The sequence below is a fragment of the Acomys minous genome (assembly GCF_964271855.1).
Source record: "Acomys minous genome assembly, chromosome: 9".
Taxonomy (NCBI): Eukaryota; Metazoa; Chordata; class Mammalia; order Rodentia; family Muridae; genus Acomys; species Acomys minous.
The window spans coordinates 49,514,853-49,532,639 of NC_140490.1; the positions used below are offsets into that span (position 1 = coordinate 49,514,853).

At 40.6% G+C, this 17,787-nt stretch overlaps 1 protein-coding gene across 6 annotated transcripts in view; it reads right to left on the reverse strand.

The window, feature by feature from the left end:
• Positions 1 to 17,787, reverse strand: part of JARID2 (jumonji and AT-rich interaction domain containing 2) — a 187,911-nt gene that overhangs the window by 31,300 nt on the left and 138,824 nt on the right. For all 6 annotated transcript variants that reach the window (XM_084795892.1, XM_084795895.1, XM_084795891.1 and 3 more), the window contains one exon: positions 9,246 to 9,422. In XM_084795892.1, the coding sequence (XP_084652018.1) occupies positions 9,246 to 9,422 (177 nt within the window). The remainder of the gene's footprint in view (positions 1 to 9,245; positions 9,423 to 17,787) is intronic.

Below are 17,787 nucleotides of genomic sequence, written 5' to 3' on the forward strand. Positions count from 1 at the left end.
GCTCCTGTATTCCACATAGGGGGTCATTGTCCTTAACTCTCAATATTCTGAACTTCTGCCTTCTTATTTCCACTAAGACAACAATTCACAGTATATCCTGCTTTTAAGCAATAGTTTTATAGAAACGTGCTTTATCAATATATAAACAAAAATATTCACGGGGTTTATCCATTTTGTAGTAGTATTATTTAAAGACTAACACCACATCCTGATCAGGGATGCTCTAGCCTCTGAGAGGGCAGTTGGCCTGAGTGAGACCCATCACATACCAGTGACCATTGGAGTTCATTATATCTGCCACACTTGCCATTTGCCTTCCACACGGTCCCTTATCCCAACCGTCCATAGGATCTGAATAAAGCTCAACACAGTCACCGTTGGTCCACAGATGCTACCTAATTTGCCTCTAACACAGTTTCTCTCTAGCTCGACACCTGCCCCAAGCCTTCATGCCCTTGCAACAGGGAAGGAAAGGATTTCTTATCTCCAACTGCCATGACAATTCGGGAGAAGAGACGTCTGGGGAAATAGGTTAGTTGTTTCTAGCACAAAGCCTATCCTAGAGTGCCATACTGCTCTGCAGATGGATCATGGTTAACAACCAGTTCTAAGATGTAAAGAGTCAGCAGTGTCCTCCTGACCTAGAAAAGGAAGGTCCTCGACTGCCTGATCTGGACAGGAAAGGCACAATCCTATGGTTTCAATGGAATAGACTGGGAGGAATTTCAACTACTTAGCCACCTTCCCAGAAAAAGAAAAAGACTGGAAAGCAAAACCCTGGTGCCAGAGCTGAAACTGTGCAGAGGCGATGAGGAAGGCCAGTGTGATTAATGTAGCTCAACAGGCCAGCTACTCTGCACACAGCCTGCCTGCTAACGGGTACTTTAATAATGTCCCAGGAAAGAAGAATGAAACAAACTTTGATTTTCAAACAAAAGATGCTTTTCAAATGATTCATGCTGTAACCATCCTATTTTATAGCAGCAATATACCCCAAAGGCAAACATACCCCAAAAGTCACATTGTGTGTTAAATGGAGAGAGAGGGGGAAGGAATGGTTGGGAAAAGACGACAGAGGAAGGACAAGGTATATTTTGTACTCGACAGCTCATTAATTTTAAGTGTCGTGGGAACCTGCCAGTTTTATATCTCCAAATAATTACCTTTTGTCTTAATCTGTAAGATTTTCACCAAAAAAAGAGAGAAGGAAAGGGGAGGTTTAAAAAAACAAAAACAAAAACCCCTTCCCTTTTCTGTGAGCATGAGGCGGAAAGAAAGGCATCAATGCATAGAAGTTCTCTACACATTGTCCCCAACTCAAAGAAATAATTGGCTAGTTTCTTTAAGCATCCATCATGGCAAGCCATATTAGAAAACTTATTGTCCTGAGATACAAACAGCCTTACATTAATGAATAGAGATTAATATATTGATTTGTATACACTTACTCTGAAAGTTAAATGTTCTCTAACAAGTGTTTTCACACCATAACAAACACAATCTTTAAATCCTAAGGCTGATGTTTTGATTGAAGGCCGTCACTTCATTCTTGAAAAGCAGTAAGGAGTGAAACACAGGCAAGAAGGTTTTTATGTGAGTGGTGGAAAACTACATTTCACATGTCCAGACCTCAGGAAAACAAATAAATGGTGCAGCCCATGAGCTCTGTTCACACACTGAGATTTAAGGGCAGGTTTAAGACAACCTATGAAAGGAGTATCTAAAACCCTCACATACAAAGGTCTCATATTTAGATGTCCAATTCCCTGGGCCAACATATCTGTGCCCAATTTCCTCAAGAAAAAACAAGCTGCCCCCTCATCTGCCTTCAAGACATGCTGAAGTGTTCTGCACCAAGCATATGTGTCTTGTGTTCATCAGAGAAAGGAGCTATGCAAATACAACAAAGGTGATTTTTTTAAAGCTCTTGCTACACTGCAAAGATGCACAGTTGATTAAAAAAAGAAAATTAATTCATTTCAAAGACTGCTGACAAAACCAACAATCTGGTCTCTTGCCCTTATCTCACTAATTACTCTTAATAAATAGGACAAATGCCAGGAGGCAAGGCACGTAGTAAAAAAGGAGTGTCTGATGATAAAAGTTGCTCCACAGTTTGAGACTCACTTTAGAGCTGACATGGATGATTTAGAATTCCAGAGAGATAGTTCGGAAAACTGGACTTGCTTGCAGGGAAACACCAGGCAAACAGGAAAGAATAAACACAAAGACCTTCAATGCTAAACGGATTCAACAGTCAAATTAACCAGAACATTCTCCCTGTCAAAACACCATCCCTCCAAAAGAAGGGGTTGAGGAAGAGAAGGAGTCATTGTAGGGGGAAAACTAAGAAATGTACTTACAGGAAAGGTTCACAGCATCTTCCTGATACCAAACCAGGCACTTAAATGTAAGCATCTTGTTACTATGAGGCATCCTGACTTGGCTGGCATTAAAACCTTGTTACTGAACAAATGCTGTGCTTCACCAGTTCAAGTTTGACTTTCTATTGTCTGAAGACAATGGGATGTCTGCCAACCAGCACTAACACTTAGGAAATTTTTACTGCAGCATGTGGGTATTCTAACCAGGTTTGCCTTGGGCTGGAAACAGCAAAGTAACTCAGTAGAGCATCCAGGCTTAAAGCAGGAAGAGAATAAATAAAGACAGTTCAAGTTCCTTTGCCATCATTAACTCAAGTTCACCAGTCAGAATCTAACCCAAGCATCTTAAACAGGATTATTGGTTACTATATCTGCAAAAACCATTCTTGAGATTCCACCTCACTCAAATGACAGTTACTGTACAAGGAAGAGAACTGTGTGTGTGTGGTTTAGTCCAGATTACCCTTCCTCCCACAACAGACAAGATCATGCTATACAGCTCTGACTGGCCTGCAACTTGCAACAATGACAGCCCTAGCCTCTGGAGTGCTTGGATTACAGGCCTAAGCACAAGAATTAATGTGTGTGGCTTTTGGAGCCAACTGAATTTCCCTCCTCTATGGAAACCTTTAAAAAATCTCTAAAGCCACATTTGGATTGGACTGTCCAAAGATCTAAACATGGGAACAGACAATAGGCAGTGGTGTGAAACAACTATAGAGTTGGATATATTTCCCATTTAAACATATTTGTTACCAAGGTTATCAGTAACTCATGATACTATGTCTTAACATGAACAAAGGAATGGTTTGACCTTGAAAAAGTTTCCTTGTCCTCTTGGCCTAATATGACACTGATAACATGATGAGCTCTGGCCCCAACTGCCTTGCAGAGGCCAGGGGAACAAAGAACTCGGCAGACAGACTCCCACAGTTCACGTAAGAAACACAGACTCATGCATTATTCCCACAAGGGGTAGAGCATCAACTTGTAAAGAATAGATGAATAGTGATTCTGCAGTTTGGGACTTTATAAAACTCTTCATTCAAAAAATAATGTGTTCTGAAAGGGCAGCCTCTTCTGAAGTAAATGATAAGAATCCTGGCTCACCTTTGAACTTGAATAAACAACCACAACATGCTAAGAGAAAGACCCTGACATGTGACCCTTTATAATACAAGTTAAAGGAAATTTTCCATTTTCAAAATAAAAATACAAACCTAGAGAAAAATTGGTTTTGAAAATGCAGAAGAATAAAATATACAGAGAAAGAGACACAGACACATACACACACCCTCAATCCTTCACTGATACTTGTTTGGGGCTGAGTTGGAGCATAGCAGTCACCAAGTGTCAGCAGCAACGACAGATTCCCTGTGCTAGGCTACTATGGAACAGGCAAAATCAGCTTCCTGGACTACCAATGCCATGCATCACACAAGGCCAATTTCTTGTGCACACTACAGTATTTGGTTTCTCCCAGAAACTTGCTCGGATGGAAAACTGGTACAGAAAAAGCAGGAGGCAGAATCTGGCCCAGACAAGGACCCTGCTCAGAAGAACATAAAAGCCACTGCCTGGAAATGCACAATGTCTACCAACAGCTGCTGGGTCTGGCTAGTGCTAAATGGCTTGATGTGTTACCTCCCAATTCTATCATTAAGTGAATATGCAGTAATACAAGTGTATCAAAGACAAGGAAAACTGTCCTTTAAGGGATTGTCTTCACCTTGAAGCCATGATTCTCATACCCTCATCCAATTTTCATCCAGCTTGACAACTCACCTTAAAAACTCTGTATGCCTTTGGGAACAATGAGGCTTGCTGGTCATTGAAGAGTCTCCTTAAGACAGGTCTTAAAAAAATAACTAAAATTATTCAGTACTGAATAATGTTCATGTTAAAACTATACTGAAACCAGGTGTTTGGTGTAATTACCACATACAACTTTAATATAGTTCTAACTGTGTGGAGGTATTGTAATTAGGGTAAAGGGTCAAACCCAAAGCATTAGAACGCCTTCCACTTGGTTAAACATGACAGACTGTTCCATTTGTTGACATTCGAGGCCAGCCTGGTCTACAAAGCAAATCTAGGACAGCCAGGGCTACACATAGAAACGTGGTGGTGGTGGTAGTGGTGGTGGTGGTGGTGGTGGTGGTGTGGGAGGAGGAGGAGGAGGGGGAGGAGGAGGAGGAGGAGGAGGAGGGGGAGGAGGAGGAGGAGGAGGAGGAGGAGGAGGAGGAGGAAGAGGAGGGCAGACCCATTTGTTGAAGTCTTACACATTCACAGAGCATGGTTCAATAGACATTAGCATGTGCATAGAATGCTGGAACCATTGCCCAAATGCAAAAGTTTAAAAGGTTTTATTTAGCCAGAAAAGCCCGATAACTCTCCTCCCACAACTGTAACCAGTTCTTTGAAAAATCCTGGTGGTGACAAGTGGCTAGAAGAAAGGACCAGAGCAAGAGGCGTCTCCACTACCCTAGGTGTGCATCTTTACTAGCCATACAAAAACAGATTGCCCCACACTGAATCTGAGTGTACGGCCTTCTTTAATATGCTGAATGGACCAGTAGAACATATACTTTAGAATAATGAGAAGAAACTGGGATCAGAGAGTTAAGCTGGCAGGAAGTCCAGGGAGCCCTTCTGTCATTAACTCCTCACAAAGCAGTTGATTTTTAAATAACTCTCAGCATATGCCATGAACTTTCTAGGATTCTCTTAGAAAATCTGAGTCCAGATTAAAAGGTAATATGGCAAATGTGGCACATCCAACCAGGCCAAAAAACAAACAAACAAAACAAAACTAAGAAACGGGATAGGTGTCATCTCTTTGAAAGAAAATAAATCTACACTCAGAACTGTCTAAGGAAACAGCTTCAGAAGTAGCTTGGCCTCTCAAGTATACACTAATTACTATGCTAAGTGTAACAAACAGTGCCTCAAATGTTAGAGTATTAAGGAAACAGATTTCCTAACTCTAGAAGCACTGCTGTTCCTTCAAGATAAGCTCCAACCTTAAAACCCAGCTTTGTTGTGATAGTCAGCAGGAAAGGTGTGACTGCCACAGGCAGAGGTTATCCCATGCCACCTTAAACTGAAGCAGCATTCTGTAAGGCAAGACTCTGGCCTTGGTCCTCATAAACCTCTCTACCAGGCTATTTTCAAGGGCAATGACAGCACATTCATGCAAGGAATGTGCCCAAATTATTGCTTTTTGGCTATCATACAAAAATGCCCCAGATGTGAATCCAAAACTTATTAAGTCATTTCAGCTGGAAGTCTAATGGAGTCTAAAGGGCTCTTGAGAAATATCCCTCTTCAGAAAAAAGGATGTACACAAGAAGGAACAATAATCTCTCCTATTGCTTCCAAGTTCCTTTGAAGGAAAGAAAAGAAAATTGACTAATTTAATAAACTTACACCATGTTATTCTGCAGAAGGTCACAAAGGGCTTGCCAAGGCAACAATACGAAGAAAAAGGCAAGTTTATTCCAAAAGCATTAACTCCTAATCTACTCCACTTACCCACTAGAGTTAAAACAAAGAAAAGAGCAAAATAATTAGAAACACTTTTCAAACTCTAAAACATTCCAAATATTAACTTGTATGATAAATACATGCTTAGCAATATTTCCAAACAGTACTTAAGTGGGAGCACCACTGCTGGTATCATTTGAGGCTCTACCTATGAAAGATTATTTTAGAAACAGATTGTAATGGAAATCGCTGGAGTAACTATTTGTTACTGCAACTTTTTAATTGCAAGCAAAAGTGGTGATGTAGAAGTCATTCTAGATGCTGTAGTTTAATCAATAAATCCCTCCCAATTAGGATGTTCTGTTGCTTGTTAAGACTTTATGGAACTTGTGTAATGTTTTCAGATCTAAACTTTTATCAGTGGACACTTGGCTCTTGCACTTTAAGGCCCAGGTGGTTGGTTGGTTGGTTTGTTTGTAACAGGGTTTCTCTGTGTAGTTCTGGCTGTCCTAGACTTGCTTTGTAGACCAGGCTGGCCTCGAGCTTACTACAGAGATTTGCCTACCTCTACCTCCAGTGCACCACCACGCCCAGCAGGGCCCAGATTCTTAATCTAAGAATGCTGATACGCTCAGACCCAAGGAGATATAATGCAAGATCCCTGTCACAAAGAGGTTGTTCTCTCTTGCCCTTTCCCCAAGAGACCAGGTGTCCTGGCACCAAGCCAAGAAACACTCTCTTACCCCATTTCAACAGAAATCTGCCTGTTTAGACTCTAGATTTTTCAAAATAATGTAGTAAAAATAAAACTCTTCCTGTTTTTTGTGTTTTATCTCCCTACATCCCAGTGGGTTGATCTACCCAGAGGGGACACAACTTCTGACATGTCTCAACATTGTAGCATACAAGGAGAGAGCTGAATATCAATATGTGTGAAAAGCACTTTGCTTTCCCAACTTGTTTCTTTTAAAAGAGTCCAAAATAAATCTGAGGAATCATCAGGTACACAGTAATAATAATTTCACTCAGCATCTTCTTGGTTTAAAAAAACCTAGGTAAGCATATGAACATTCATACTGCATCAAGGAAATGGAGATCATCTAACTCTACATTTTAAATTTCTTAGAAATTAAAAAGAGGCACCTTTCCACCCACAAACTATTCTGAATCTTGTCTGTTCAGGCAACAAAAAAGCAAATTTTAACCAAAGGTACCCACACCCATGCACACACTCAATTACTGAGAACAGTCCTAAGTTAAGGAACTGAGGTAGGAAAAAGCATGCAGCAGAACACAGTATCGCATTATCACTTAAATGCAGACCGTAATAATTAGCGCAAGTCCTCAACCCATTCTGTGGAGTGGCAAATTCAAGTGCTGGTGCCATGACTGGGAAACCAGAGGGCAAAGGAGGAAGCAGTGCTACCTGGGAAATAATCACAGGCGATTTCATGAATCTGCAAAGGACCACCTTTGAAATCTAGTAACAGTCTTGAAGACCTCACAGAACAGCAAACCTCAGGCCCAGTAACTATCTGATTATCTATCAAGTACACAAAGGGTTATTTTAATCAATCATGAGCACAGATAGTCCAAGCACAGTAAGAGTACAAATGCAATGTAACTTAAGGAATGAATTAGATAGTATACTAATAAAAATATTTCTATCATATGGACATACCGAAATGAAGAAATAATAAGTTCACGTTTTGTTCACAAATATTTACTCTCAATTCTCCATCAAACAAAAAAAGGAAACTAACATTACATTCTTTCTCAAGACGTGAAGCCTTACAAATCTGTTCTCTTGTGACTCAAAAATTCAGCCTCGATGAGGCAACTGTGGCGGTTTTTTATATTTCTGCTGCCTATAACCAAGGAGGCTGCATCAACAGGCAATAACCTCTTAGATGTCCACTAATTACCCCTCCTCCAATTCTTGCTCTTTACTATCATCAAGCCCCCATCAGTCCTTGCGAGGAGCCATGCCATAGTATGGAAGGCCAGGTTCTTACCAGCTCTTTCTTGGGGAGAATCCTAGAGTTCCAATTATTTTTCCTGTGGCTGAAAAAGGACTGTTTTAACTTAACTGACTTAATCTTAGTTTCATACTTAAATTAAAATCATCAAAATTCCCATTCTCCTGCATATGAAAGTCTTTTCAGGTCCCCAAAGTACACCTTGAGTCATAATTATACTCTCCCTAATAAGTACTCTCCCAAGACAGTAAGACAGCGACTATACCACACATCCTTTTCACCCCTAAATTCATCCATACACTTGAACCCAAATGCCAACTGAAAGCAGTTCTTGCAATCACCTAGTTTCCATGACATAAGCATGACAGGCTGAGTTCAATAAGCAGAATGCACATTAAAGTAGAAAGATCTGATTCCAGTTGTCCTGTGATGTATGTACATGTGCACTATAATAAGAAATTTTTTAAAATTTATGACTTCCTGATGATTATAGCTAAAGGTTAACAAGCTTTTGTTTTTCATTAACACTTGAATAAGACCCACTTTGTATTAGCTGCAAATCCCTAAGTAAACTGATGTATGTGTGTATATTTGTGTCTCTGATTATACACACAATATCTACTCAAATATATGAAAAATGCCACTTTTAGTGTGCTAGTCATTGTAAAAATAAAAGTTTGCAGTAAAATCAATGTCTATAAAACATCACACCAGAACAAGTCTCATGCACTCCTAAGTGACAAGCCATATACCACCTATCTTTCTGTGCAGTGCTCTTCTCCAGGATGTCTAAAGATGTGTGGATGGATTATTTTACAACCTCCCAGACTTTGGGCACTTAAACGCAATTCAACACTCAATTCATCCCCTTTTATGAAATTCTCCTCCATCAAGGCTACCTTGTATTCTAAATGTCAAATAATAGTTATCTTCATAGGGCTGGAGAGATGGCTGTTCTTCCAGAAGTCCTGAGTTCAATTCCCAGCAACCACATGGTGGCTCACAACCATCTGATGCCCTCTTCTGGAGTGCAGGTGCACATGCAGGCAGAACACATAAGTAAATAAATCTTAAAAACAAACAAAACAAAACACAAACACTATATATCCCTAAAGCAAAACAAAATAAAAGCTCACTTAGCCATTGCTATTCAGTGTTCCTTCTTCTGACCTGCCACCTGTTGTTCCTATGACATTTACAGGTGTTCCCAAATAGAACATTTTCATTTATTTTCTTAGAGAACACTTTTGGACTGAACTACTAAGATCTTTATCCAAAAAGAGTCTGGTATTTGAATTAACTTGAACAAATCTGGCTGATAACTAGATTGACACCATCAAACATTTTCTAAACTCTCACAAAAGCCCGGCTTATACAGTCTCACGGGTGGACCTACCATGACCATTGTGTACATGCTTATGGGTTTTTCCTTTCCTGGGAGTTGACTGGCACGATGATGAAGCATTGTTGGTGGCTGTTTTGACATCTTCTGTCTCATCATCTTCTTCTTCGACATCCTCCTCATCCTGAGAGCTTCCAAAATATACCATACTGTTGGGCAGCGCAGGAGAACCTGGTGGGTTAGGACAGATATTTCATCAAAAGCAATCCTGACACTCACCCCTTCCAGAAAGAGTAATCCAAAGGAGAGATTTACAAAGCTAGGACTTTAACTGCATGCTGATCACATAAAACAAAACTGTTCATCGCTGCTAGCTGCTACTACTCTTAATTTATTTTCAAATAGTCCCGAGGAAGTAAAATTCCATCTGGATCCTTTAGCAATTTCAAGAAGGGATAATACCGTTCATCAAGCATGGTAAATTAAAACTTTAAGGATCTTATCTGTAATGTTCCCATTGAAAACAAACAACAGCAAGGAATGAATTATACAAGAAAATGTGAGTAAAATGAAAACATCCACCTGAGCTAGGTGGTGGTGGCGCATGCCTTTAATGCCAGCACTTGGGAGGCAGAGGCAGGCGGATTGCTGTGAGTTTGAGGCCAGTCTGGTCTACAAAGTGAGTCCAGGACAGCCAAGGGTAACACAGAGAAACCCTGTCTTGATAAACAAAAACAAAACAAAATAAAAAACCCACTCTGCATTGTGCATTTAACTGACAGCTACAGCTTTGGAAATGGGAGGGGGGAAAATCTATTATTGACAAGGGAGGAAGAGAAATAAATTTTCTCTTTTATGGGGTTACTCTCTTGTTATCTTAATAAAAAGGCTGGTATAGAAGCCCCTAACACCTCAAATATTTACAAACTAATCTGAAATTATAGTAGGATATATTACTAAAATTAATTCCTTGGGCTAGAAACACAGCTCAGCAGTTAAGAGCACTGGCTGTGCCAGGTGTATTATTGCATGCCTTTAAACCCAGCCCTTGGGAGGCAGATAAAGGCAGATCCCTGAGTTTGCTGAGAAGAGCCTGGTCTACAAAGTGAGTCCCAGGACAGTCAGGGATACACCCTGTCATCAAAAAACAAAACAGTGGTTGTTCTTGAGGACTTGGGTTCAACTCTATCATCCCAGCACCCATGAGGAAACTCAGTAATTCCAGTTCCAAGAGATTGGTTTCCCTCTTCTGTCTTTCACAGGTATCAGGCACTGCAAGTGATATACACAGGCATACCCGTACATAAAAATAAAATCGGTATGGAGAGATAGCTCAGCAGTTAAGAGCACTGATTGCTCTTCCAGAGGTCCTGAGTTCAATTCCCAGCAAACACATGGTGATTTACAAGCATCTATAATGACACCTGATGCCCTCCTTCTGGCCTGCAAGTGTACATGCAGATAGAGTACCCATATACAAAAAAAATAAATAAATAAAAATAAAAATAAAATTAAATTAAAAAATAAAATACATGAATAAGCAAGTCTTTAAAAGAAATCAACCCCAGCATTCTGGGATTAAATCTCAGGCAGGCAGATCTCTGTAAGTTTGAAGCCAACCTGGCCTACAAAGCAAGTCCAGGATAGCCAGGGCTACACACAGAAGCCCAGTCTCAAAAACAAAATAAATGAGCGAATGAATGGACTAATGAAGGAGTTAGTAAATAAGTTAGTAAATTTCTGTAAGTTGCTAACAAGTAAGAAAAAACTACCTTCCTTCTTTCTTTTGCATTCTAACCTGTTTTCAAATGTTGTCATCTTTGCTTTGAAAATAAAGTTAACACCTCAGGAAGGTCACTTCCACATAAAAGTACAGTATACTTCTTCTTAAACAAAGCCAATCCAAAGGAAGATACAATTAAACTGGTATTTTGCCTGGAACCAGAAGCTATAACATACAGAGATAATACTCTTGAATTTTCTCTCCATTAAGCACTACCAAGTACCAGTACATGGGATTTTAAAGTTATTCTTCTGCACAACTTTCCCATACATGTCCCAAAAGGAAATTTCAACTTCCTTCCAAAAGCATTTGCTGTTTTTGTTTTGTTTTTTGAGGCATGGTTTCTCTGTTACAGAGCTGGAACAGGTTGGTCTCAAACTCAAGAGGTACCCTACCCCTACCATTAACCCTAACCCACTACCCCCTCTTTAGCCTCGGCCTGGGATTAAAGGCAGCACCATCACGCCTGGCTTCATTTGCTACTCGTAACAGAGGCAACCAAGTTTCTATTCCCAGCATACATGGGGTGGCTCACAACTGTCCAAAACTCCAGTCCTAAAAGATCTGGGTGCCTCTTTTGGACTCCAAGGGCTCTAGGCACTGAAATGGTGTACATATATGAAGGTAAACTACACATATACATAAATTTAAAAAATCCTGTCTAGCTTAGAAAACACAGAAAGAATCAATAGATACATCTCTTCCTCTTTTTCTTTCCTTGTATCATAAGTTCAAGGGCAGCATGGGCTACATGAAACTTCTAATGCTTTTGTTTTGATTTGGGTGATGGCAGGTTTATGATCGACAATGGCACTCCAATTAGGTTATCTGAATTAACTTTTGGAATAGTAAGAATGAAATGACTTAATTTTACAACCAAATACCAGAGGGACACAGGCTGCAAAGAGACCCCAGTGTAGACTTGCTTAGTCCAACAAAAACTATTCTCTTTGTGCACCTATGATCAATTCCATTTAGAATCAGGTTCTTGACAGGGGAAGATTCTGAAACATGACAACACTAGCTTTGGAGAAACATTCTTGGGAGATTACCAACCAAGAAACACACAGTTCTTGGAGGGGAGAGGCCTAATTCCTCCCCATGGTAGGATTCAAACCAGCTACAGCATGACACTTGAGAGCAAGACAGGCATAAAAAGAGCCATTCTTGGGGGGGGGGGGGGGGGGGGCCTCCTCTTGGTATGAGGCAAACAAAGCCTAACTATATAATGAGCAGTAAATTAACTAGAGGTGCTACCTTACTACTCAGGATTGTTTTTTTCTGCTTTACAAATACTCATTTGAAATAATCAACGCAGGTGAATGTTTTGGAGGATTAAAGCTGTGTCTCCAGGGGCTACTTTTTTCTAATGGGACAAGAAAGTGGTTTCTATCCCATGACTATTCGTATAAAAATTACAGTAGGCACATTTTTCTCTCCTGATTATTCCAGTGCTTTAGCAAATTTCAGATAAAAAAAAACTAAAAATATACCGACAGAGGAGCAATGAGGAATACAGAATGCACCTGCACTTTGCCAAGGCTGTATTTCGTTACTTTTCAAAATCAGCTGGCAATGTCTTCACAGTATTTGCTGAGTGCAAACTAAATGTCTTCATCTGGACAAAAATCAAATTGTGGTATGTTACAACTACTACATAAGCCAAAAGCTTCCTTTTTCTACTTTGGGCTTTAGATTATATAACATGGGATTCTTCTCTGTGAACTATGTACACCCACAAGGCCTCCCTAGCCATCATCCACCCCTCCCTCAACCAATTCTTAATCTTAGTAAGCACACAGCTCTCTGCTGTTTTGCAAAGGTCCTAAAAGGCTTCCTTTGCACACAGTTATTTAGGTTGAGAGTAAAGGAATAAATTTTGACCCAATTAATAGGGCATGTTCATAGCAGAAGCTATAAACAAAAGCAGTAACTACAAAAATTACTCCATGAACCCAATATTGTACATGCCACTGTGTTCCTACAACAATGAAGGTCCCTTCAAGAACATAGGGCAACTATCACAGTGTTCCATCCCTATTTCCTTCCAGGTCAGCTTTCACAGTCACTCATCTGCAAACGAACTATGTCATATGCCATATGTTTATCTTTAAAGTGATTCATGCTCATTTTTTGCATGATTTATCTCCATTTGCAGTCCTGTCACTTAAAAACAAAATTATATTTTAAAATGAAAGATGCTCATCAAGATACCATCATGGGGGAAGGGGTACGCTCTAGGTGTAACAGCTTTAGCCAAAAGAAACCCCACCCTCAATGAGAAAAAAAACTGGCCAGGCAGTGGTGGAGCACACCTTTAATCCCAGCACTTGGGAGGCAGAGACTGGCGAATCACTGTGAGTTCAAGGCCAGCCTGGTCTACAAAGCGAGTCCAGGACAGCCAAGGCTACACAGAGAAACTCAGTCTCAAAACAACAACAACAAAAGAAAAAGAAAAAAACTGCCAACCATGAAAGTGGTCTCCATAGTATCCAGATTTTAAGGAAGATGCCTTGGTTCTGGAAGCCAGTTATCTGGTGTGAACAGTGTATTTTAGCAAAAACTACTCTCAGGACCACAAAGGTATATGGCAATGTATGCAATGGCACTCAGAGCAAAATTATATTAGGCTACTACTGGTGTCATATAAATATTAGTCTTCAAAAACAACTCATATGTTTTAAAATTGGCAATTGAGGTTGGTGAGATAGCTCACTTAGTGAATAAACATACATACTTAACTGTCTGAATTTAATCCCACGTACCCATGATGGTAGAAAGCAAATCCCACAAGTCTGTGATCTCTTAATGCTAAAGGAATAGGCAAACCACCCACACAAATAGCCATGATGGTGTTTAGCCTGAGTAGCTCCCTTCTAGCCACAAGACTAGCACCAGCTGAGAAGTGCAAACTACTAAGTCTGAACATGAATTTATGACTTATGCAAAGACTTCAGATTCCCAGAGACACTAAACAGTTTCCTACAGGGCACAGGCAGCGGGACTTCAGAGCAATCCAGGGGATAAAATTCATATTGCAAGGTGCCTGGCCAACACAACATCACCAGCCCCGTATACCTTCTCCCAATGGGTTCCAAAAGTCCTAAGAAACACTGAGAGCTTCTCTAGACACTGAGGCAAGGGACAGAGGGTATTCTGGATTGTACCACTGAAGCCAGGCCAGGCACCTGGCAGGGAAAATGAGTTTATCTTCCTGCAGAGCAGACATGGTCAGAGGCCAGCTGGCCTGAAGCCAGGCCAAAGCTCAGAGTCAAGGTCACAGGCAATTATAAAAAGATCCTCCTCCTCCAAGGTTTCTGTTTCTTCATTACTAGCAAACAAATTAATATATCAGCAGAACTGGGACACTGGAGAGAAAATACAGATCAAACTAAGGTGTCTTGAAGAAAGCAGAGGGCAGGTAGCCACAGAAACCAGCAGAGAAGGATAAATTCCACTTTGAAAGTTTCTATGATCAGAAATTAAGAATGCTTAACGATGGAGGCTAGCGAGATGGCTCAGCAGTTAAGAGACCCTGAATTCAATTCCTGGCAACCACATGGTGGCTTACAGCCATCTATAATGTGATCTGATGCCCTATTCAGGCATCTCATATACATTAAACAAATAACTGAATCAAGAATACTTCACAAAAGTCACCCCAAACTCATGGGTCCACAAAGACAGCTCATCTTCTCACTTTGCTCAAGAAAGTTCACTATTAGCAATTACAATGCCCCTTGTCATTGGGAGATTAAATACTTTCTTGCAGGTAATTCCCTCTCATTATGCAACCTCTGAATCAGGGCAGACTTGCCCTGTCTACAATTCTCTCCCTCAATACTCAAAGCCAGTGACACAACAAGGTGTATACTCCTTCCAGGTAGGCTCAGGCATTGTCTCCAGATAAAACCCTATCTAGATAGTGTATCTGAAAATCCTCTTTAGAATAAACAGATCACAAATATAATAATCCTCTGTCCTCTCTGCCACCTCTGTAAACAAGGTAAAACAGTCACTAGGACCCATTTCACACCCATTAGCTTTAGTTTAACCCCTAGCAACTGTGACTACAAAAAACAGAATACTCACTTTATATATGAGCAGACAGGCTGAACGGGCAAAAGTCAACAATCCAGAGATACTTTTAATTCAAAGGCCCAAACTAACCTAGCTGCCCACAGCTTCAATCATGTTCTGAAACATTCACTGTCAGGATCATCTTCATAACTGAACAAGACCTACAGACCTGTCCAAATCCTAACTTCCTTACTTTAGCCTTGAGCCTTCCAAGTAACCAACCCCAATCTACCCATCACCAATGCTGTGGTAGAGGTTTCTGCAGAAATCCTGACTAGCCCCTGAACCTTACAACAAAGGTTTCAGCTATCTTGGACTAGAGCCATCTTAGGTATGCCCTCCCTTTCTGAAGTTACTCCATGTAGGTTAAGAAGAGTTCTCTACAAGCTTACATATGGCACAGCCCTACCTAACACTTGCACACATCTTTTACCATATCCTGTTTTACTCATCAGCTTTCCTATGCCTAGTATAAAAAGAAGGTTCAGTAAAGGTTGGCAGAATTAACCAGCAGTGACAGCAGATCACTGAAGATTCCTTAAGGCAGGAGGCAGTCAGCTCCCAAACAAGACAACTTGGCTTCTTCACAATGGCTGGATTAGAATATGTACTGGGAATTCCCTCCCATACCATCAAAGACACCCTCCGCAGGACAGAGCTGGGGAGCTGCACTATTAACAGCTATGGTTGTAAGAAAGCACTGTGTACTGAGTATGTTTCATGAGTCCCCACGCTTCCAGTACCCTATAAAAAGAAAAATGTAAATAAGAGAATCATTTAACCTGCCATTGCTCTGCTGCGTTAAGCTATTTTAAATCTCTTAATAATTATAGTCAGAACAAAGAGAGGAAGACAAAACTCATTAAGAATAATGAGAGATTGGTGACAGGAAATACAGCGATGGTACTGAGTTGCTGCTCACAACACACATACAGGCTCTCTACCCAATGTGTACCCTTGGAAGATACTAATTATGCCTCTGGCAAAAAACATGTGCGCAGCTCCCCCCTCTTACCCCCAAAGCAGCTATTTAAAGACAAACGCACAGCAGGCAAACATTTCAGACCCTGCTACAACGTTCATGCCACCCCTCTTCCCTTTTTAAAAATTGTCTTTCTCTCTTTCTTTTTGAGACAGGGTTTCTCTGTGTAGCCTTGGTTTTCTTGGATCTCAGTCTGCAGACCAGGCTGGCCTTGAACTCAGAGACCCACCTGCCTCTGCCTCCCATTACTGAGATTAAAGGCCTGCGACACCATGTTCGGCCCACCCCCTTCCTTAAGGAGTCCTAAAGCATGGCATTAGTTTTGTTTTGTTTTGTTTTGTTTTTTTATGTCTAAAGCTTTCGGACACAAAGCCCTATATTGATAGGATCTCCAGCCACAAGGCTTTGTTTAGTTCTAAGGGGATTTTCAGCAGAGTGCATAGTCTTTGGATCTAGTATCTAGTATTTATAATAAGTAAACAAGGTTTAAAGAAGTCTGTTGTCTGGAGAAATGGCTCAGAGGTTGGGAGCACTGGCTGCTCTTCTAAAGGTCTTCAGTTCAATTCTTAGCAACCAGATGGTGGCTCACAACCATCTACAATGAGATCTTGTCTCCTCTTCTGGCATGCAGGCAGAATACTGAACAAATAATAAATAAAAAGAAGAAAATTCTATTGTCTTTCTTATGGCCACATCACTTAGTCTCTTCAGTATTCCAAACTCCAAGGGAAATACCTGAAGCCTGCAGAAATGACTCAAAAATATCTGTGTCTTTGATTTATTGCAGAGCTTACCATGTTGGGGGCTGTCTCAGTAAGTACTTCCTGATCCCCAGAGTAGTTTGGTTTTCTGCACCCATATCAGGCAGCTCACACAACAAACTGCATTTGTAGAAACCTGATACCCTCCTGAGAGTAACTGCAGATAGGCTTACACATTTAATAAAAGGCAAACTTCTCTTCTGTTAACCTACAAGGGAGATATGTACGTATGTATATGGAGGGGGTGGGGGAGAGAGAAACACACATCATGGAAGAAAAGAGGAGAGAAGAGGAGAGAAGGAGGCCAGCACCATGGGTTAAGTGGAGGAGAAACACATAGCTGGCATGGATGGAGATCTGGCCCAGATGAAGGGAATACTGCCCTAATATGGAAAGTAGTTTAGGGGATAATATCTGCCCTGACAGGTTAACTAAGGTTATTTTAAAATATAACAGGTGTCTGTGTCTTGCGTGATTGCTATTGAGTTAGAAATTACCACTGCAATAATAATTATAAGCCTGATAATGAACATTATTATTATTAGACAACACACATAAGAGAGGAGGTACGGAGGAGAGGAGAAGAGAGATGAGATGGAAACATAGGAAAAGACAGAGCAGGAAGGAAAGCAAGCATGCAGGACAAGAACGATGAAAGGCTTCCTAACTGTCAAAGAATGCAAAGCTGACTACAAATGTTACAAACCTCACAGCTGTTGATAACACATAAACAGAACATATCACAATGTGAGTTGGGAATTAGACAAATTCCATGACTTCCGCAAAACTGAACACAATACTATTTTAAGAAACTTTTTAAGTTTCAGGTTTCGGTGGTGCACACCTATAATCTCAGCACTGGGGAGGCAAAGGTAGACAGATCTATGTGACTTTGAGGCCAGCCTGGTCTATCAAGCGAGTCCACGATAGCCAGGGGCTACACAAAGAAACCTTGTCCTTAAAAATAAAAAAATAAATAAAATAAAATAT